Source organism: Henckelia pumila, chromosome 2 (assembly GCF_033568475.1).
Source record: "Henckelia pumila isolate YLH828 chromosome 2, ASM3356847v2, whole genome shotgun sequence".
NCBI classification, from domain to species: domain Eukaryota; kingdom Viridiplantae; phylum Streptophyta; class Magnoliopsida; order Lamiales; family Gesneriaceae; genus Henckelia; species Henckelia pumila.
The window spans coordinates 112,909,154-112,931,029 of NC_133121.1; the positions used below are offsets into that span (position 1 = coordinate 112,909,154).

General features: G+C 36.2%; 7 protein-coding genes across 7 annotated transcripts; 4 read left to right on the plus strand and 3 right to left on the minus strand.

Annotated features, from left to right (window-relative positions):
- Window positions 1-288: 288 nt before the first annotated feature.
- On the plus strand, window positions 289-2,069 carry LOC140878191 (flavonol 3-O-glucosyltransferase F3GT2-like). The gene is made up of 2 exons (XM_073281803.1): window positions 289-790; window positions 1,198-2,069. The coding sequence occupies exons 1-2, from the start codon at window positions 289-291 to the stop codon at window positions 2,067-2,069; spliced, it is 1,374 nt and encodes a 457-aa protein (XP_073137904.1).
- Window positions 2,070-3,652: 1,583 nt separating this feature from the next.
- On the minus strand, window positions 3,653-5,870 carry LOC140884081 (small nuclear ribonucleoprotein SmD3b-like). The gene is made up of 5 exons (XM_073290749.1): window positions 5,565-5,870; window positions 4,547-4,599; window positions 4,413-4,479; window positions 4,270-4,326; window positions 3,653-3,965 (listed from the first exon to the last, which is right to left on the minus strand). The coding sequence occupies exons 1-5, from the start codon at window positions 5,721-5,723 to the stop codon at window positions 3,900-3,902; spliced, it is 402 nt and encodes a 133-aa protein (XP_073146850.1). The 5' UTR covers window positions 5,724-5,870; the 3' UTR covers window positions 3,653-3,899.
- A 1,262-nt stretch (window positions 5,871-7,132) lies between these two features.
- LOC140884488 (CASP-like protein 2C1) lies at window positions 7,133-9,443 on the plus strand. Its single transcript, XM_073291261.1, has 3 exons — window positions 7,133-7,402; window positions 7,534-7,666; window positions 8,984-9,443. The coding sequence occupies exons 1-3, from the start codon at window positions 7,236-7,238 to the stop codon at window positions 9,242-9,244; spliced, it is 561 nt and encodes a 186-aa protein (XP_073147362.1). The 5' UTR covers window positions 7,133-7,235; the 3' UTR covers window positions 9,245-9,443.
- A 2,827-nt stretch (window positions 9,444-12,270) lies between these two features.
- LOC140878192 (uncharacterized) lies at window positions 12,271-12,654 on the minus strand. Its single transcript, XM_073281804.1, has one exon. It carries the CDS (start codon window positions 12,652-12,654, stop codon window positions 12,271-12,273), a length of 384 nt encoding a protein of 127 aa, XP_073137905.1.
- LOC140882325 (protein YIP4a-like) lies at window positions 12,620-16,920 on the plus strand. The gene is made up of 4 exons (XM_073288266.1): window positions 12,620-12,741; window positions 13,415-14,057; window positions 16,361-16,435; window positions 16,545-16,920. Exons 2-4 carry the CDS (start codon window positions 13,554-13,556, stop codon window positions 16,803-16,805), a joined length of 840 nt encoding a protein of 279 aa, XP_073144367.1. The 5' UTR covers window positions 12,620-12,741; window positions 13,415-13,553; the 3' UTR covers window positions 16,806-16,920.
- A 573-nt stretch (window positions 16,921-17,493) lies between these two features.
- On the minus strand, window positions 17,494-18,787 carry LOC140880793 (DNA repair protein XRCC3 homolog). Its single transcript, XM_073285560.1, has one exon. It carries the CDS (start codon window positions 18,762-18,764, stop codon window positions 17,919-17,921), a length of 846 nt encoding a protein of 281 aa, XP_073141661.1. The 5' UTR covers window positions 18,765-18,787; the 3' UTR covers window positions 17,494-17,918.
- Window positions 18,788-18,881: 94 nt separating this feature from the next.
- LOC140880792 (uncharacterized) lies at window positions 18,882-21,241 on the plus strand. Its single transcript, XM_073285559.1, has one exon. It carries the CDS (start codon window positions 19,113-19,115, stop codon window positions 21,009-21,011), a length of 1,899 nt encoding a protein of 632 aa, XP_073141660.1. The 5' UTR covers window positions 18,882-19,112; the 3' UTR covers window positions 21,012-21,241.
- Window positions 21,242-21,876: the final 635 nt, after the last annotated feature.

Sequence of the window (21,876 nt, forward strand, 5' to 3'; positions counted from 1 at the left end):
TTCATAATCATATATATAATTCTTGGTTTATCACGTGCACCTTACTAGTATATATATATATATATATGAGTAATGGTAGATGTATATTTTTATCATAGATAGTTTTGTATATAACTAGGAAAATGATAAATTGGTGTAAACCAAGGCTTATAATATATTGTTCCGTTTCTACTGCCTAGGTCCTCGGATCTTTGACTTTTCCCTTCTCAAACTCGTCACACATCCGGAGCAATGCCATAACACCTGAACATTAATTAACATCCTAAACTCCATTGATCTTATGGGAAGATGTCTACACCCAAAAAGGGCCACCTCGCCGCCTTTGCATTCCCCTTCGGCTCCCACCCCACGGCTCTCCTCCACCTCGTCAAACAACTCGCCGCAGCCTCCCCCCAACTCCACTTCTCATACTTCAACACCCAAACCTCCAACCACAACATTTTCTCAAAACTGGACACCACTGATCATCACCGTGCCCTTGAGGACAACATAAAAATATACGACGTAGATGATGGAATCCCTGAGGGGAACGTTTTCTCTGGTGATCCAATGGAAATTATCGAGTTTTTCATCAAAGCAACGCCGGGGAATTTCTCTAAGCGTCTTGAACAAGTGGAGAAAGAGACTGGGTTGAAGGCTACGTGCTTGTTGACTGATGCCTTCTTGTGGTTTTCGGTCGAAATGGCCGAGGAAAAGGGAATCCCTTGGCTCGTGTACTGGGCTGCGGGGCCTGCCTCCATTTCTCTGCATTTGTACACCAATGTCATTCATGGGAAACTGGGAAGCGATAGTGGTGAGTTGTTTTTCATACTTTTTTTTTTCGAAAAAGATAATGCATTAAACCGAGTCAACCAAAATTACATTCGAAATAAAGGAAGGTGAAAGGAGTAACTCGACCTTCCGAATCAATCATAGAACCTACTGCTCTAACCAAAGAGTGAGCAACATGGTTCGCTGATCTCTTAACAAAACAAACAAGATTGAAATCCCTTGGTAAGGAAGTGACAATCTTCTAATAATACTCACAAATTTGTTTCGAATATATATAATGGAATGAATCCATTCATTTTGCATTCGATGAAGATGATTTTATGTTTTTGGATTGTAACTATCTATCTTGATCGTATAGTTTGATGCACAGGTACTTCAAGAATTCTGAACTCATTTTCACTAACACATGTAACTATTATCTTTCAGGCCAAATCCAAAATCTGGACCAAACCCTGGATTTTATACCTGGAATGTCAGCTATACGTGCCTCGGATTTACCAATAGAAATCCTACAACTTAATGGGTTGTTTTCCCGTATGTTGTACAGCATGTCTAATACGATAGCTCGAGCATCTGTTGTTCTACTCAACTCATTCGATGGAATTGATTCCATTGTAGAGAATGATCTCAAATCCAAGCTCAAAAGGCTTCTAACAATCGGCCCTTTTCCTCTGCCTAAAGCTTCGACAGGTAGTAGTACTGAAGATCATAGCGGCTGCCTGTCATGGCTGAGCCACCAGGCTGCTGCCTCTGTCGCCTACGTCAGCTTCGGAACGATTCTGACGCCTCCGCCACCTGCGCTGGTGGCCCTGGCTGAGGCCCTGGAAGAAAAACAGGTGCCTTATCTCTGGTCATTCAGAGACAATTCCAAACGCCAGTTGTTAAAGGGCTTTTTCGAAAGAACAGGTCGGATAGGAAAAGTGGTGGAATGGGCTCCTCAATCTCAGGTTTTGTCACACCCTTCCGTCGGGGTTTTCGTGACGCATTGCGGATGGAACTCGACCCTGGAAAGTATCATGGGAGGCGTGCCTATGATTTGCATGCCGTTCTTCGCTGATCAAATGATAAACAGGCGGCTCATGGAGAATGTATGGCGGATCGGGGCGGGGGTAGAGGGCGTTTTCTCGAAATCCGGCGCGGTGGAGGCTTTGGATCTTGTTCTGTGGAAGGATGAAGGGAAGAAAATGAGGGAGAATATAGAAAGACTTAAAGAACGTGCTTATATGGCTGTTGCTGAAAACGGAAGCTCCACTGAAAATTTCAAGTCATTGACAAGTATTATAACACCTTCCAATTAGAACTAGGTTTTAATTTAGGAATTTTTTGGAGTGTTGTTTACAAATGATCGTTGCATGCATTGAAATTTCTTCTAATTTCAATACATATTGTATTGAATTTAGATCGATGGAGTAAATGACATTTTTTTGTAATTTGATTCCTAGTACATTAAATCTTTTTAAATAAAAAATTGAGTTATTTGCACCAATCACCCCTGTGAAATATTGAAAATGCACAATTCTCCCCTGTGAAATTTTAATAGGCATCTTCAACCCCGATCTTTTAAAAAATTAGCACACTCGCCCCTTCAGATGAGTGATTGTTGCGACCCCTATGAAAAATAATTTTTAAATCTATTCAACCTATAATACACAATTTTTATTAAAATCTAATTATAAAATATTTATCAAACATTTTTTGTTTTATTAATTTTATTTTTAATTTTTAATTTATTATGATTATATAATTGTTTTCTAAAAATATTATTATTTTATCTTATTATCATATTTTATTAAACTTTCTTTTTTTTTCCAACTTTCCCATTAAAAATGCATTCATAAACGAGATTTAAATACCTAAAAATACCAAAATATTAAATCAAAATGACAAGTGAATGATAAGTACCAAACATTTTTAATTTTAAATTTATAAGTAATTTATTTTAAAAAAAAATATTATTTTATCTCGTTATCATTATTTTATAAAATTACTTCGTGTTTTCAACATCTCCATTAAACATGATTCATAAATAAAGAGTTAAATATCTAAAAATACCAAAATATTGAACCAAATTATAAGTTCATGAATGTTAGTTTTTTGATTTTGAATTATATAAGCATGTTATTTTTTTATTATTTATTACAAATTGTGCAATGCATATTCTCGAAAAATTAAATTTTGGTTCAATAATATATAGTCCTAAATCGAAAAATAATATGTTTAAACTTATCAGTTTAATTCAATATTTTAGTACTTGAAATTATTTAAATACTTGTTTATAAATGCATGTTTAATAAAAAAGTTGGAAATACGAAATGAATTTAATAAAATAATGATAACAGGATAAAATAATAATATGTTTTTAGAAAATAATTAATTAATGATAATACAATTAAAATAAAAAATAAAAATTAATATAACAAAAAATATTTTCTAAATATTTATAATTGGATTTTATTAAAAATTGTGTATTATAGATTGAATAGATTTAAAAATTATTTTCATAGGGGTCAATATGCATTTTTAATATTTCACAGGGCTATTGGTGCAAAAAAAATATCAAAATCTTTGTCCAGTCTCATGAGGAACGCGTGCGCAACAATCACTCATCTGAAGGGGCGAGTGTGCTAATTTTTTAAAAGGTCAAGGTTGAAGATGCCTATTAAAATTTCACAGGGAGAAATATGCATTTTCAATATTTCACAGGGGTGATTGGTGCAAATAACTCATAAAAAATTTGATAAATTTAGAATATATAAAAACATAATGTAAGCCCCTTGCATTTCCTAAGATTGATGAAACATGGAATCCGGTCCGAGTGTTTGAAGATGTTGCATTCCCTGTTAGAAGTCGTTAAACCAAACATGATGTATTGTCCATGGATCCATCTAAGTTTAGACCAAAGAGATTAATTTGATAATGGATCACACACAGATAAATGCACAAGCAAAAATGCCAGTGTGTTGCTTAAAAATTCCATCCGGAGTTTTGGTTGTAGCATTCTAACAGTTACTTTCACAAAATCTCAAGCTAAAGAAGGAAGCAAGTTCTCGTTCTACATCAAAGATCTCCTCACAAACTGGAGAGAAGAAATAAGATTCAGGTATCTATCACTGACGAGTGGAGTTGATTCACCTCCGCACAGGTGGTACGGCGCCTCTACCAGGTGCTGGGCCGCCACGACCAGCAGCTTGAGCCTGACAACGAGTATTTGAGAATCAGAACAATCTAATACATTATAGTGCGGATTAAAGTGGCATTCGCTTTTTCACTGAGACTGAAGAGCCAAGGACTTTCTTTTTGGTTCCATCGGTGAAAATTGAAATTCAAGGCATTTGTCATGAGATTGGTAACAGATGACAGATTGAAGTAGAGAAACCACTCTATGTGACATTGGTGCATAAGCAAGGATATCAATGGGCTATTAAAACTTTTGATAAAAAATGAATATCTATACTCATATGACACAAAGTTTCAAAAGTAGAAGGAATCAACACTTACCCTAGCTCGCATGGCAACAGCTCGTCCACGTCCAACTCCAAGTGCCGAACCTTTGCCCTTCAGTGGAGGAAATTATATCGATCAGAAAATTGGTAAGCCGGAGACTAATAAGAAGAATGAACATTACAGCAACAGAATGATACCTTGATCCTTGCTTCCAAACGTTTAAACATTGGAGCGTTCTTAAGCATATCTGGAATTACCATGAACCTGGTAAAAATGAGAGTTAGAAACATTACAATGCAATCATATGACTTCGAAAAAAGAATAGACAAACCTGACTTTGCTGCCTCGAATGAAAACATGCTCAAGTTGTGAGACCTTCCCATCCTGCAACATAGGGATCAAATCAGCAATTCAGATTACAAGTGAAGAGAGTCGAGACATGAGATATTGAAACCTTCAAGAGTTTTCAAGTGGTACACCTAATGTGCAAATTGGTTTTATATTACTTTTATTGTCCAAACAGAGACTATCCTTCATTTTTGACAAAAATGAATTCTCAATATATTATCATACAGGGTGAGGCAGATTTCAGGAAGCCAAATTTTACAACAAGTATTTGCAGGTAAAAAGACAATATGCACTTCTAAATCAACCGATTATAAACCAAATGAGGTCGCCGAGGAAGCAAGACCCAGTCTTAATGATCCAGACTTTAAAATATTTATCCATGCCATTATATAATGACAATACATACATCCATAAAAATGAATAAAATGAAATCGTTAAATTAACCTGAAATTTCTTCTTTCTAAATGATATTAAACACCATCATAATTTTTATTTTTATTTTTTAAAGAGAAGACATATCTGGGAGCCACCATGACAGGAAATCCCCAAAGTTATTCAGTGTCTATTTTTCCACCTTTCAAAAGCTAAGGAGACATTTTCCATTAAGCTAAGACAAAGGCATTCATGCCCTTTACACAAGAACACTACCATAACGCCCAACAATTTTTGGGGTTCATAGTTAAGACATACGCATCATCAAAGAGCCATTGCTCCTATCAAGAAGCAAGGTCTGCGCCTCATTGAGCATTCAGGTTCAGTGCACTGTTAGGGCTTTTTTTTTTACAAATATAGCAGAAACACTCGCATAAGAACTAACTAAATTAATCAAATTTACATCTTTCTAGGAGTTTAACATCAGAATCGCAATAAAAAATGCAACAACGAATACAGCAACGAACATATCGCAACTAAATTTCTTTTTTTTTTTAAAAACAAAACAGAGAGATATAGAAAAAGCTATGAATTCTAATTACAAAATCGCGAATTCAGCAAAAACGAACCTTGGCAGTGTAAGTGATGTTTTCAAGCTGGCAATTCCAATTATCCTCGCACTCGACCATGCCACCTCGATAAAGCTCCCCGCTCTTAAGCTCCACCGTCACAATGTGGCCTGACGCCTCGTGCAGCAACTTCACCGGAATTCCCAAACTCCGACTCATTATTTACCTTCTTTTCTCAGACCTGTAAATTCGTTGGCGTGAGAGAATTGAAGACAGACTAGGGCAACACTGGGAGCTGGAAGCCGACGTCTTCTTGGAGGACGAATTTGCCCCTTCGATTCCTTTACTCGAATTCATAAACTTTAAAGCAATTTTCAATTTAGCCCTTTTACTGCCGAGCTCTTCACTAATACACCTAATTTCTTTTGTTTGAGAAATATATATTGTGAAAGATTTTTTAGATACTAATTACTAGCACGTGACTGTGTTGCGTGTTTATACATATTTTTTTTAAAAACATTTTGTCTATCAAGTAAATATGGATAAAATTATAATTATAATATTTTTAAGGTTAAAAATTTAATTTCTTAAAATTATCAAAGTAATATTTGTGAAAATTAAGGTATGAAATGATATTTATTAAAATAAGAAATGGTGATTTTGCAATTAAAAATAAGGTCATACCAAACCTACCAAAAATTTGTCACTATTAAAAGACATCTCAACATTTTTTTTCAAATAAAACTTTCGCGAGATGGACTTACAAATCAATTTCGTAATACATACAAAATTGACTAATCTCCCCGATATCTCATATGAGACCTACTCTTTCTCAAGGGAGAGAGAAATTCATTATCTTTGCATAGACTAAGGTAATATGAACTAAGGTAATATTTGTAACATCTAAAAATAATTGCAAACACTACTTAAATAATGTTAAAGAATTACTTAACTTTCATATATTTTACAAAAATAATAATAATAATAATTTTGTGCATTGACTGAGATTGCGTGGGTTAATAAGATCCTACACTAAAGTTAATATTCAAATCATGCATCCAATGGATCATATTTTTAAATGAGCAATGCTATATGTACAACCAAATTTGTACAATAATATTTACACCACAAAAAATTCAATACAAAATTTTAATTTATCAAATATCACGATACATTGAAAGCAAAATCTCACGATATCATATTAAAATCTCACGAGATAATAGCAAAATATCACAACATAATTATTGTAAATATCGTTGTACATAATTATTGTAAATATCGTTGTACGATATATTGGTTGTACCTCTAGCATTATTTTTTTTAAATATAAGCGTCATTAATGATATATCGTTCACGTAATAAATCATGTAACATAAATCTATCATTAGAACTCCACCGATTGGGTGGAATAATTTGCCAGTAATAAATGTGGGAGACCGTGGGCCTGTATTCACACACAGTTGCGGTAAAATACCAGATTGTCGTTAGTATATAATAATGGTGTTCGAAGTATATATTATCATCCAAGTAACTATCGCAATAAATAATGAATATGGCCCTTCCCAAACCCCCTCCCTTATTAGTTTTCTTGTCTATATATACGAACACAAATATAATCCCTTTGCATTCATAGAATTAATTATAATTTATATATATTTATATATATATATATATCTTCGATTCCTTAATTTTGTATAAATATATATTATAATTATATTGCCCGCATAATTCATGGGCATTATGAATATTACTATGAGCAGGAAAGAAATACTATTCAGAATTTGTGCGACAGTTTTATTGGTTCTGACTTCATGTCTTGTGGGATTTGGTCATCAGACCAAGGTTCTCTTCGGTGTAATAACCAAGAAAGCAACTTTCAGAGACTTGAATTCCTTGTAGTAAGTATAAATTAAATAGTATTCATTCAATCTCCATGTATATATATATATATATATATATATATATATATATATATTCATGATTCTTCTTCGATCTTTTTGTTTTTTTGTTTTTTGTTTTTTCTGTTTAGTGTATTGGTCTGGATTGATACGGCAGCTGCTGCATACAATTTGATGCAATTGTTGTTCAGAGGTTATTTCAAAAAAGATTTGAGCAGGACTTCTTACTTGTATTTGGCTTGGGGTTTTTACATCTTAGACCAGGTAATTAATTAATTTCGTGAATCGGCCTTAGGATTTGACATTTGGTTTCTATCTTTCTTTTTTTCTTTTCTTTTTTTTTTTTGTTAATTTTTATCACTATTTAATCAAGGAATTATTTATATGATTAATTATATATATCATACTTCCAACATTTGCAAGCAATTAACTGATTAAATGCAAGAGCGGGATAGGTTGTAAATATTCTTAGTACGTTATTCTTATTCATGCCCATAAAATTCAAGATCTTCTATGGAAAATTATTGAATTAAATGATGAAGAAATCCCTCTCTCATGCAACCAATCATGCTCTGGTTTTGCGTCAAAAATTCCAATAAAGTGATAAACAAATGCTGCAAATGGAAAATGAACAGAAAAAAGTCGACCGATCTAGTATATTATATATCAACATAGTACGAAATTCCAGAGAGAAATTGATACTCGTTGTGTTAAATAAAGGTAGAGTTATATATACCAACTTTAATTAATTATTCGAAAATTCCGAAATAAGTAAAATAATTAAAAGTTAATTTATATTATTAGAGCATACACATGCTGGTTTCCTTCCAACCCTACCATATATATATATATATATATATATATATATATATATATATATATATAAATTTTTTTATATATATATGACGATATTTTATTTAATTTATAGAAGATGTATGATTTGGATATTTAGGCATGATACGTAAGTTGTATTATATGTGACTCATTTAATGTGACCATATATTTTTGGTTTGGCCGAAAAAAATTAGTGGGAAATTAAATTACGGATAATATAGTTTACCGACCGACTGGTGGCATGCACACGAGATTGGTCTATCAAATCAATATATATTGTGGCTATAAATTAACGTGAACAAGAAACAGTTGTAACAACACATGAACTGGACATATATTATAAATTATTAGTGTTATCTAATTAATAAAACCTAGCTTAGCTAGCTAGTCTTTTATTTAATATCCACCCGCACACATGATCAACTGAGAGGGAATTTCGAAATTTGTTTAAATAAATAATAAAGTTTAGAGTACTTCAATTGATAGAAGCTGTACGTTGATAGTTAATATTAAAATTAATTTGAACCAAGCCAGCTAAGGGGTTATATAAACCTAGATAGCGTGAAAGAGCTTAATTAGAAGTATTTTTCTAACTTTTTGTCAACAAAATTTGTTGAATAAAAACGGAGTGTTTTCTAGAAACTTTTCGAAAAGCTACCATGATCAAGCCCGAGAAAGTAAATATATATATATATATATATATATATATATATAGATATAGTGTTGAATTGATTTGCGTGGGTGCAGGGTGTGGTGTACATGGTGTTCGCGGCCACATCTTCGGCGATGCAGGGTTCGATGCTGGGGGTGACGGGGGAGAAGAGCTTCGCGTGGATGAAGGTGTGCGACAAATTCACCAGGTTCTGCTTCCAAATCGGCGGCGCTTTGGCTTGTGGGTATGTGGCCACTGTTTTAATGGCCATCATATCTTCCATGTCTGCCTTTAATCTCTTCCGACTCTATTCTCCTAAACAATTCCTTCGCCTCAAACCCAGCCCACGACGATAGGAAATTAATTCAATCAAGTCATTCAATCTTATAACGTACTATATGCTGTCATGTGGTGGATATATATACATATATAATTATTTTAAACGGAGTTGTAATAAATAAAATAAGGGGCAACTATAACATTTCAGACATTGTATGCTTGTGACAAATTATATATACCAAAATGATTGATTTGTCCGAAATTTAATTTATTTAAGAGATGTGTTATTTATTAGTACATATATGTACAATAATTTCAAGTCACTTTCCTTCATCAAGAATCTTGCAATAGCTCCAAACACCCGAGTTGCCAAGGTTCCCTTTATGTCCACCCATGTTCTTACTGTCATTATCATCGTCACGAAATAAAATAATTTGTGGCTCTGTCTGGTTTGGGGGAAGTTCATGTAAGGCATTTATTTTCATTTAAGAATCACGTTCAATTAATTTACATGTTACATGGTTAGGAAATTTAATTCATCCCAAGTTAATTATCTTTTGCAATAATTCATTAATTTCAATAATAATGCATGCTTAATTATTGATAATATTTGTGATACATATGCATTGCCGGCCTCACGTGCATGCATCATATATTTTGGTAAAATAACAACGGATGGAATTAATATATATGATTGTTATATGGTGCACGCATGGTCTCGGTTTATATGAAATATGCAAGAGTGGGAAGTTGACATTTTTGGCAATTAGGTTCATTAATTATTTTTATAAATTAAGATGCGAAATAATTGTTGGCTTGGTTCATTGTACAAAATTTTGTTCTAATAATAGTTTAATAATATTAAGAAAAGTTGCTCGAAAAAGGAAGTGTGGGGATTGGAAGATTGATTGGCGTAAATGTATGAATGAAGTATGGATACATTTATTGATCTTAAAATGGTCCCAGATTTTTAACTCAAAAGAAAAAAAAAAAAAAAAATGGTCCCAGCTTTTTAGGCTGATTTAACCGAGCACCTTTAAATTATCCATTAATTAATGTGCTGCTTGCTGTTTAAAATTGCCATCTAACCAAAGTACCGTGAGAGACCTGGAATTTTTGTTAGGAAAATTTATAATTTTTGTTGGTGTTATGTGGTTTTTTTTGTGATTTTAGTATTCTATATAGTCAAATTTAATTTCGGGATTAATCATATAACGTTCAGTTCAATTCGTCCGTACAATTAAATTTTTTTCGTGGAAGTGGTGATATATTAGCATCATTTCGGCATCACAATTAAGGTTTCGCCCTAAATTTTTAGGTGTGATCTATTATGAACGTCCCACATGCATACTTAAACATGGTTCATGAATCATGATCCTAGCTAGTGTAGGGTCGAATTTTTCCAAATACCCTGTCCCATTCAATAACGTAATTACCTGCAGATTAATTTTAAATTTTTGACCTGATTCCAATAGCAATACAATTTGTTAGAATTTCAATATTTTACTAAAACTTTTTTTTTTCTTCATAAAATATAAAATTTCTGGAAATAACTGCTGAGATTAAAATACCCGATCAAATTAATCACTAAGATCATATATGATTTATTCAAACTAACAGCAACACTTGCAATCGTTTCTCTCTTTTTTCCTCGCTTGTTTCTCTTCCCAAGTTATTTTTTCAATACAAAAATTAATTTTTTTTTCCAGATGTAACGAGCATAATATATATAAATTTAGGCGTTCTTTTTATTTTTACATAAAATTTAGGCCGTCTTCTAACATTATGTGGGGACAAAAATAAAATGGGCCGTTGAGTTTTCTGAAAGGATAGGAAACATATAGTCCAGTCCGGTTCGCGTTATTTTTAAAGCACGTCTATAGTTTAAAACCCAAGTTTATGGATCCTCATGGTGCGCTTGGTATGTGTGATGAGATTAATAAGTTATATCTATTAGTTAGGATAAAGTGAATGATAAGTTTTAATGATGATAAATTTATATGGTGTTTGGTATTATATTAAAATGATGGGATAACTTTTAAATTTTTATTGTAATGACCAAAATGCCCCCATGTGTTAATTAAACAAATATTATTAAAGGGCACAAGCGTAAAAGTGGCCCATAATCTTTGGAACTGTGCACTTCGTGATTCACAATACCTTCTGCAACTCGAGATTCTTTTCCCTCAATTTCCCAAGTCTACAGTCGCTTTATCACGGGCCGGTTGTTATGCGCTAAAGCCTAAAAAACGAGACAAACATGGGATAATTTTGCAATCCTTGGCTAATCCCATATACCAAACACAGCCTCAATGTATAATATTCTTATGGACATTGTTTAGTAGTATATCTAAATCTAAATATTTAAAAATACATATCGAGTCCACCTTTTTTTTTTTGCAATAGATGTCACATATAATGATATATATTCAACTTTACACATATTTTTGAGATATTATCTTGAGAATAATATGAAAATTTTCTTATGTCATAATCTACCAACATATTTTTACTATATAATAATGTGGTGAACACCATAGCTAGATAAATTGTGTTTGGTCTTTTTATAAGTAGACGTTGTATTTTACCCGCATTATTTTTTGGAAATATTAAAGAGTAAATTGCTAATACAAACTAGCCCATGTACGTTTCTTCCCCCACCTTTCTTATATATATTCTATCGATGGAAAATTCGTTACTTTTTCCAAAACCACCTAATTCGGAAACTTCAAACCTTGACCTAACTAAAGACTATCCGTTTAGGTTTATTATTTATTTTCAAAATAGTCATTACAATCTCAAAATAATTCTGTAATTACATTCCGTATACACAAACACTAGTACCAGATAATTGAGATAATTAAGTATATATCCACGAAAAATGTTTTCTAAAACGTATTTCAAACACCGCCTAAAACATGGAAAACAAAAAAAAATTGTTTTTATGACTTCATTCTTTCAATCTATTCCATCTATCTATCCAGGAAACTAGTCCCAAACACTCGAAAAACACAATCGCAGCCGAGAAATACATACATACATACATACATATTCGTAACAAACTTATATGAACTATAAGTCGATAACAAAAAAATAATAATAATCATGGGGATGTGACGGAATCAAAACTGTTACCTCTGTAATATCTCAACTGCAAAGAAATCTGCCTCTCGTACTTGAGCTGGTTACGGAATTTTTCGATAAATGCATCCGCCCTTTTATCTATGTCAACTTCCACGGGATGACTCTGAGTCCGATGGAGCTGCCGACTCGATCCGGGGAGATGATCGCCGCCGCCGCCGATCGAATCCGAATCTTCCGCATATTCCTTCAACCCAGGCCTCACGTTGAAATTCAGCCTTGATCTCTTCCCCGACGACTTCCCCAACAAGGATGCGATCTTCCATCGACTAGCGTTGTAATCCAGCAAAACCTTGATCTTCTTCACCGCTTTCTTCAGCCGATCGATCATCGACTTCCCCGCCATTGTAGATCCAGCTCGATCGCCTGCTTCAGCTTTTAAAAAATATTAGTGGATGACTTACTTCCACTTGATTGACAGCAATAAGATGGGGTAAGCTAGCGAAAACGATATTAACAAAAAATTTGTTTGGTTTTCGAATTGATTTTTTAATATATATTTATGTGAGAAAAAAGGAATACAATGACTGAATGAAATAATTCTGCTTCTACTTTAAACTTTTATGATCGTTGCTGTGAATATAAAATGGATGGATGACAGTGAAACGACCAATCAAAATTCAAACGCGACTTGATAAGTTTATAATTTAATTTAATAATTATAAGTTGTTTAATTGGTCGTTTAGAACTTTAGGTTAGGTCCCGTTGAAGGAATTAATAATGCATGATGTCCTTTGTCATTTAAAAATAATAATAAATTATTTATTTTCTCCATAAAATGCAAAAATAATTATTTATGGAATTTTTTTGCTTAAGGTGGAGTCCACCCACTGTTTTTTTCCCCTTTATATTTGTATGAACAAAATGTGCATCGTCTTTGACTACTATTGTTTGGCGTGTAATTTATCATTTATCTATCAAGCATTTTAAAATATATATTATTATTTATTGTTGTTGTTTCAGTTTTAATATTTTTACATTCTTACCATTGGGCTTTGGGCCTATGGGCCGCGGTGGTGTCAGCCCGCGACTATTACAAATTTTAAACAATTTTTTTGACCCTTAAACAACACGCTTTTGATAAACTCCCGGAATTATTATTCTAGAGCGAACGAAGCAGCCCTCAGCTTCATCACTGCCCAATCGTAGCAGCTCAACGCGCCACCGCGGAACGGCCACTCTCCTCCGCCTTGATCTCCGATTCTCGGTCACCGACCACGAAAATCATTACCGGAGACACGCACGATGTCTCACAGTGACACGATCCCGTTGAACACCAGCTCCCAATCCGACATAGACGAGATCGAGAACCTCATCAACTCCTATCCCTCCACCGTACTTCCTGCTCGACCCCCTTCCCCTCCACGCGCCTCCATTCCGATTTCTTCTGCGCCTCCTCCCCCGCCTCCTACCACTTTCATCCCCTCGAATCTACCACCTCCCTCCATCCCCAAACCCACCCCTTCAATCTCCGCTGGGAAACCCCCTCTTCCTCCGCGCTCCACGGCTGGATCCTCCTCCATTGCGCCCACAGGGTTTGGATCCCCAGCCAACACTTTAACTGAGCCCGTTTGGGATACCGTTAAGCGGGATTTGTCGAGGATCGTCAGCAATTTGAAGCTTGTGGTATTTCCCAACCCATTCAGGGAGGAGCCCGGAAAGGCGTTGAGAGATTGGGATCTCTGGGGCCCTTTTTTCTTCATTGTTTTTCTTGGACTCGCGCTTTCTTGGTCTGCTTCCGTTAAGAAGGTAATTCAGATGCAATTTATTCTCATCAAGTTTCTCCAAATGCATCTAGCTGATTTTTTTTCTTGTTTGCATATGATTATTGCACTTATGATTTTATTGGCTATCCGAATTATGTAAATGTTTGTACATTTTGGTGACTGGCACCACTGTGTGACAATGCCTAATGATTTGGATTGATTGAGTATGTGTTCGAATTGATTCAAATTTTTATAGTTTTGGGTTTTGCCATGCGATTTGCTCCTATGAATTGTAAGCAAATACGAACTGGCATATGTTTTCTACAGCTGCTGAAGGAAAAATTTAGGGAAAAAAAATAGATTTATCATGAATTCTTCGGGCTTAATGGTACTAAAAACCTGTGAAATGTGCTAATAGTTTTATGCTGCTAACTTACTATGTTAAAGTATCCCGCAGAAGAAATGAACATCAAAGCTAAAACCAGAAGATTTTAGTATTATATTTATTAGGTCAAGAACTCTTCCATAATTTTGTATGGACTTTGTTTCAAGTGTATAAGATTGTTGGAGATGGTTGAGACACGGACATAGTAAACTTGTGCTATGACTGCCTAATCATGAATAACTGTACAGCTTGCCTTGTATGATTATTTATGTTGATGCCAAGGTTCTCAAACATTCGCTTGGATGTAGAAGCATAAATAACATGAATCCAGTCTGTCCCAGCTCCCATTTCGGATACAGTTTGATCTATCTTCTTCACATGGGCACATAATCAATGGGATTCAACATGACGAACCACTTATCTCCTTATATATCCTTGTCTCACTCATTTTGTTCCAAACTGGCAAGTAGTGAGATTCTGTTCTAATTTATGCTTTACCATGCCCTTTTGTCTTGATGAGCAAACAAATGTGGTGTAGAAGAAAAAAAATCAAAGGAAGCTTAATTCTGGCTCCTGATGCGAAGTGTAACCTGGTATAATTCAAAAGGTTTCTTACTCTGCAAGTATGCCAAGTACACCAATTTAATTGGATAGTTTAGTCTGACCTGAATATGGTTGGACGCGTGACCGATGCTGATCTTGTGGATAATTCCAAGTGTGAGTTTTTATCAGATGACTCGTTTCTTTTTGAACTCCAATTCACCTTAATTTCAGCTATCGAAGACTCAAATGTTGGGATGAGAAAGTACCCCCACACCGAGCCATTGGATTTCATTTCATTAGAATTAATATGATATCTGAATAGATATGTTCCAGTGCATCAGTGTCACTCTTGTCTAGGAAAATAGATATCATTTGCTAATGTGAAATCAGGGAGTCTCTTTGTCAGAACAACTCAATACGAAATTATTGTGCTTGTGCACCTAAAACAACAGACTCGTGTCATTGTAACTTGTTCAAAGGTGACAATATTCTTCGACACTTTTTCACTATTTCAGTTCTTTGATCATTGAAACTTGATCCCCACCTATCGAGAGTAGTCGTAGAATCGTTTAAGAATAAAATCTCTCAGGCTCCGTTTGGTAGGAAGATGAGATAACTAAATGATTAATAAATTGATTGATAAGTGGTTGATAAAGGAAGATTATATTTGTATTTGATAGTTAATAGTATGTTTGATGTGTGATATATTAGTGGGATTGATTAATATATATTTTATGTCATGACCAAAATACCCTTACTTCCCTCGATTCTCTCATCCACCCTTCATGAATAAGCTGTGATTTTATTATTTATTATTATATTAATATATTGAAGGGGTAATATGTTAAATGATGGTGTGTAATCCATATGGACAAAATTAATCCATGACAGAAGTGTTAGATCCATTGTCCAACTACTACAGTATATTTTTATCAATCCATATGTTTATCTAAGCTCGAAAATTGAGACAAACATGAGCTTGCAAATCAATCCTGGTGTTATCAAGCCTACCAAACGGGCCCTCAAGGTATTATTTTGCTACACAATAGGTTTTACACAACAATCTGTGACATTGACATATAAACAGGAGTTTTGATTCAACTGCTTTCAACAATCGTTGAATTTCATTTCACTTCTGGCGCAATGATTTTTTGGCTTTCAGGACTGCTAGATTTTAGTCTTTCTGAGAACGGGAATTTCATATTCGAAATATTCATGTCGCCTTGAAGATCTTGAATCTGTTTCAGACATGGAAACCATTTGCATCAATCTTTTTGTTTCAGTTAGAAGGGAACAATACCTATTTAAATATGCACTGTTTGTGTATGGTTCATTTGCTTCTAAAATTGCTTTCTATGCAGACATTTCTGCTTATGACTTGGTTTTCCCTTAACTGCTTTTTCCAATTATTTGTCCAGTCCGAGGTCTTTGCTGTTGCATTTGCACTTCTTGCAGCTGGTGCTGTTATTCTAACCTTGAATGTGCTGCTGCTGGTAACTCTCTCTTGCTCTCTCTCCCTGTACTTGATTTTTTTTTATACGACCACAATGTCAGAAGCTAGTTTGTTCACATTGTTTTATATGTGTTTGCGTGTTATTTTAGGGTGGACATATTATCTTCTTCCAGAGCCTGAGCCTTCTAGGATACTGTCTATTCCCATTGGATGTTGGTGCTTTAATCTGTATGTTAAAAGACAATGTGATAGTTAAAGTGGTGGTGGTTGCTGTGACATTGGCATGGAGCTCATGGGCTGCATATCCATTCATGAGTACTGCTGTCAATCCACGGAGAAAAGCTCTTGCACTCTATCCCGTCTTCCTTATGTACGTATCTGTGGGTTTTCTCATCATCGCTATTGACTGATGCAGAAAGTGTTGGCGTTTGTAGCAACTTTTGATATCAGTTTAAACCTCTTGGTCTAAGTAATGTTTAATCTTATGTTCTTGCGTATGGATGAACGACATGTATCATTATTTGGGGGGGGGGGGGGGGGAAAAGGAACATGTCTTCAATCTGTACGCATGAAATTTGATCGTAAGCATGAATTCGGAACAAGTATTTTGGAGTGGTTGCAGAAGTATTGGCATGTCGATATGTTCATATTCCATTTTGATTCCAATGGAGATTGACTCAAATATGCTTTCTTGGAGTTCATCGCAAGCCTACCAAATTTATGTATACCTATAATAAAAGAGATAAATAAACACATTTACGTCATTGGTTTGCTTATTTTTTGGTTTTGTTTTATTGTTAAGAAGCTTATGTATTCATATGTTGAAAAGTTTTTGTGTCCCAGCTCTTCTTTCCCCTTCAAATTTTCACTTGCACACGCTTGGTTTTAGATTATTTTTTACTCTCAAGGGCCGTACAAATAATTTGGCTTGGTTCTATGATTTTTTTTTCTCACTCTTGTACAGTGCATACTTGCAATGTTAGTAATTCTTAATTACATAAACAGTATTCAACTACTTTCTGTCAACTTGATTTGGAGTACATCCTTGAACTCGTCAAAAATCATGTTGTATCGTGCGGTTGGAGAATTCGAGCAGAGAAAGCACTAGGCATATTGGCATCATACGCAAAAATCTTAACTGAATAGAGTGAAATAAATAACACTAAAGTGAAGCAGACACTGGAATTTAGCGTTACCATAATATATATGTATATCATCTCGTTTGCTAGCATGGTAGTAGCTGGCCAAACCTATGTCTTCATACAATTCAATTGCTACATGTCCTCGGAACAGCGCGGGCTTCTATACATAGATCATTGTAAATTCCACGCCCTTCCATTCCGGAGCGAAATGGTGCTTCCACGGGAGACATGGACATGTTTTGCAGTCTATCTCTATCTCATATGGTATCGATCGTTCATCTCCCCAGCATCTATGTACCCATTCTCAAAACCATCGTTCTGATTTCAACATATCATGTCGAATTGAACCATTTTGCGTCCCTAAAATGCAGAAAGAAACAGTCACTTATCCACCCCAAAAACCCCTTCTCTTCTAATTACAAACTCAGAAGACGATTCCGGCAAATGGGGAGCGAAAACTACCGCAGCAAACCTCCTCGTCTTAGCATCATCATCAAAACTCCCGCCTTCCTCGCCGACCCTTTGGTATTCCCTCCACAAGAATAACCTTGTGTTCACGCAATTGGCCCACGACAATCCCAACGCAGGGCAAACCTTTCTCCCCGACGAGTACAAAATGCTCAAATTCCCAATCCTCACGTTATCCGCGGACTCCATCACATCCACCACTTGGTTGGTCACCACAACAGCCACCCCAAATTTCCAGGCATACCATTTCAATTTCGAAGATATCTTAAAGAATAAGTTTGATCGTCGCTTCAACTCAACTGGGGTGTTATCGAACTCCCCACGGAACAAAGCAGCGATGGAATCAACAACAATGAGCTTGATATTCAATCTCGGTATGAGAAACTCTAAGCGAGTCAAAAGGTCGAGCAGGTGGTCGGCTGATTGAAGGGGTTGGATGAAAATTCGTTCCAAGGGGTCGTGAGCGACATGGGGTCGAAAATGCAATGATAATTGGTGTAGGCGGCGGATGGGAAAGGGGAATTCTGAGTGGAGGTAGAGGGATGAGGCGGAGAGGCCACCGCTAGAGATGACAAGCTGAGCAGCGAGCAGCAGCTGGAGGCAGAGTTGGGTTTTGCCGGTGCCGCTCTCGGCGACAATTTCGGTGATGGAGTTGCAGGGAATGCCACCGTGGAGAAGACGGTCGAGTAGTGGGCAGCCTAAGGTCAGCTTTGTGGTGTGGGCGGAGAGAGGGTGGCGGAGGAGCTCTTCTGGTTTCATTTTGGTGGCGCTTTTTGAGCCAAGACAAGTTTTTCAAATTTTCAATATTAATGAATTTTATTTATTTATTTATTTAGTGAACATTATAATTATAGATTTAATTAATAATAATTTAAAAAAACATCCAAATAAAAATTGTACGTTGGGCAGTAGAAACTTGTACATGGTTTCTCATCTGCGGTTGGAGTTACCTCGTCTTCTCCGATCTCTGCAGCAGATCTGAAAACAAGCTCGATGATTTCGAGCTCTGCTAATCTGTAAGGATTCTGAATCCCCAAAATCTTGATAATTCTAGCTAAACCACACCCGGATCCAAATCATCGATTGATTTTCAAAGCGAAGACCATAATGTCGTGTTTGGCAGTTTCCCTTCAACCCACAAACGGACCGGATATCCTACTCCAAACTCGCGAATGGTTCCCCCCTTCCCGCGCTCTGATGGCCCTCTCCTCCTTCCGCCAAACACGCATCTCGTTCGCCAAGAATCTCCAACAATCCGCTGCAGATGCCCCTTTTGATTCCATTGGCGATGATCCCTTGGCGGCGTCCTCTGGTCAGGTTATTGTCGGGGTTGAATCTCGCTACCGTGTTGTGTACCGCCTCGTCAACTCCATTTACGTTCTTGCTGTGACTACTATCGATGATTCTAATAATAATGTTTTCGATTGTATTAATATTGTTAATCAAGCTGTTTCAGTTGTGGTTACAGCATGTCGTGGTGTGGATGTTACCCCAGAGAAATTGGGGAAGAAATACGCTGAGGTTTACATGGCATTAGATATAGTTTTGAGGGGTGTTAGTAGCATTAGGCTTGCCGCTATGCTGGCATCGATGCACGGTGATGGCATCGCAAAAATGGTGCATTCTGCTATTCATACTGAGAGTAAGATTCGTGGCGCAGATACTTGGGGTAATGTGGAGCCCGGTACTCTGGATCATGAAGCCGGAGTGGAGTCCTTTTCACAGGTGTCTTTTGAATTACCTACTGAGACATTGGTGGCAGGAGACGAGGTGGCTACGGCTACTCTAGGGTTTTTCCAGCAGGGTGAGGAGAAGGAGTTGAATAAGGTTGAGGAGAGTGATGGAGAAAAGGATCCTTTTGCGGCTAGTGAGAGGATAAATAAGCCAGAGGAAATGCTGATGGAAGGGTTTAAAAAGGATAAAGAATTGGGTATTTCGGATGTGAGTAAGGCTCTTGCGGGACTTGACGTGACTTCATTGCCTCCTGCAGCGGCCACCGAGTCCACGCACATAGGTGTAGAAGGATTCGAAGGGAATTATGGTGGAATTGAGTTTGGGAATGATGGATCAACTTTGCCGGAAGATTTTGAGGGTATTAATGATGCTTGGGGTGGTGGATTGGATGCATCAGAGTTTGTTGGCCCGAAGAAAATCAAGAAGGATATGGGTCTTGGTGGCTTGGAATTGCTGGCGACTAGCGAGCCACCGGCTGCTGCCGCTGCTAAAAGTGACGGTGCTGGGGATAAGATTGAAGATATATTGGTGAAGAAAACTGAAATGAGGGGCCCGGAAATGTATATAGTTGAAGAAGTAAATGCTGAGTTTAGGGAATCACTTCTTGCTAGAGTTGGGTTGATGGGCGTGGTGTACCTGAGGACAATGCCACCGAAATCTTCTACAGATGATATAGAAACTGAGTTCTCTTTTAAGGTTGAAGGCGCAGAAGGTGTAAAGAGATTCGTGATGCAAAGCTCTAGGGTTAGCAGCCTTGGTAATGGCTTGTTTTTTGTGAGGACTCCATCCTCAAAAGAACCTCTACCGATTATAAAGTACAGTTTGCAACCCCACTTGACTCCTTTGCCTATAAGGGTTAGACTTGTCAAACGCCTTGTTGGGACTTTACTCTCGATCATGATACAATACGTTTCAAATCCAGAATTGCCAGCACCCTTGACAGACGTGACAATTGTTTTGAAACTGCCTGTAGATCCAACTCTGTTAAAAGTGTCACCAAAAGCTGTGATGAACAGATCTGATAGAGAATTGAAATGGCTTATTGATGAGATTCCATTGAAGGGAAAACCTGGCAGGCTGAGGGTAAGAATGCCTGTAGATATTGGCGAGGATGATGATGGATCAGATCTTGAGATAGTCGGTTACGTCAAGTTTTCAGCCCAAGGATATAGATCTTTGTCTGGGATTTCTTTGAAGCCTGCTTCTGAGGGAAAAACAGACTTCTATGAGGTTGAGCACAGGTATGCAAGTGGCGCTTACATTTGCAACTAAGCATGAAGATTTGGCCTTTTATTTATGGGACGGTGCGATTTTATATGTTGTCATGAGTTTTGTTGTTTAGAAAGTTTGTAGCATTCTTTGAACTCTAGACTATCCTTTAAGCTGATTTCCTTTGTATGATTTTTTATACTGTTAGTTGGTATTAGCCATTTTCATGATGTAATGGCTCGTGAATTGTATTTTGTGTGAATTTTAATTGATGTGAATCAATGTGCCTTAGCCACCTGCATAACAAATGGTGCTGGAGCTCCTTCTTTGTTTCGGTAAATTTTTAACGGGATTTAATCTTGGATTCAGAAACTTAAAAATGGGTTGAGCGGTATGCCTTGTGACCAGTTGCTGATTCACCCTTCTTTATTGCTAGTAGAGAACCACGGGTGACAAATATACTTAATTTTAGAATTCAGGTGGTGACTCTACCTCGGGCTATCTTTAGAGAGAAAGTTGGGGTAGTTTCTTGCTTCTTTATTTTAGGTAAGTTCCTGCAGGATTTATGACAAATTCATGCCATGTTCTTGTGAGCATTTTGAAGTAACACTCGTTACTCTTTTAGAAAAGAAAATACAAAACTTCACTCTGATATGGATTAGTTGGCGTCGGTGTATGTACCCTTTTGGCCATTGCTGTAATTGCTCGTAGTATCTAATGGTATGGAAAGAAACAGTTGAAATACAGTCCAAGATTATTCTATCCACAAACATCAATGTTGTTTGCATTTGTGTTGCTTGGAAGCTGATGACCATTTGATGTTTGTTGTTTTGTTGCTAAGTGAAAAGAAAGAAAAGTTTGTAAGGATTGAATGTTGTTCATTTGTAGTATCCTATCTGAAATGTAGAAGTTGAATCAGCATCTCACC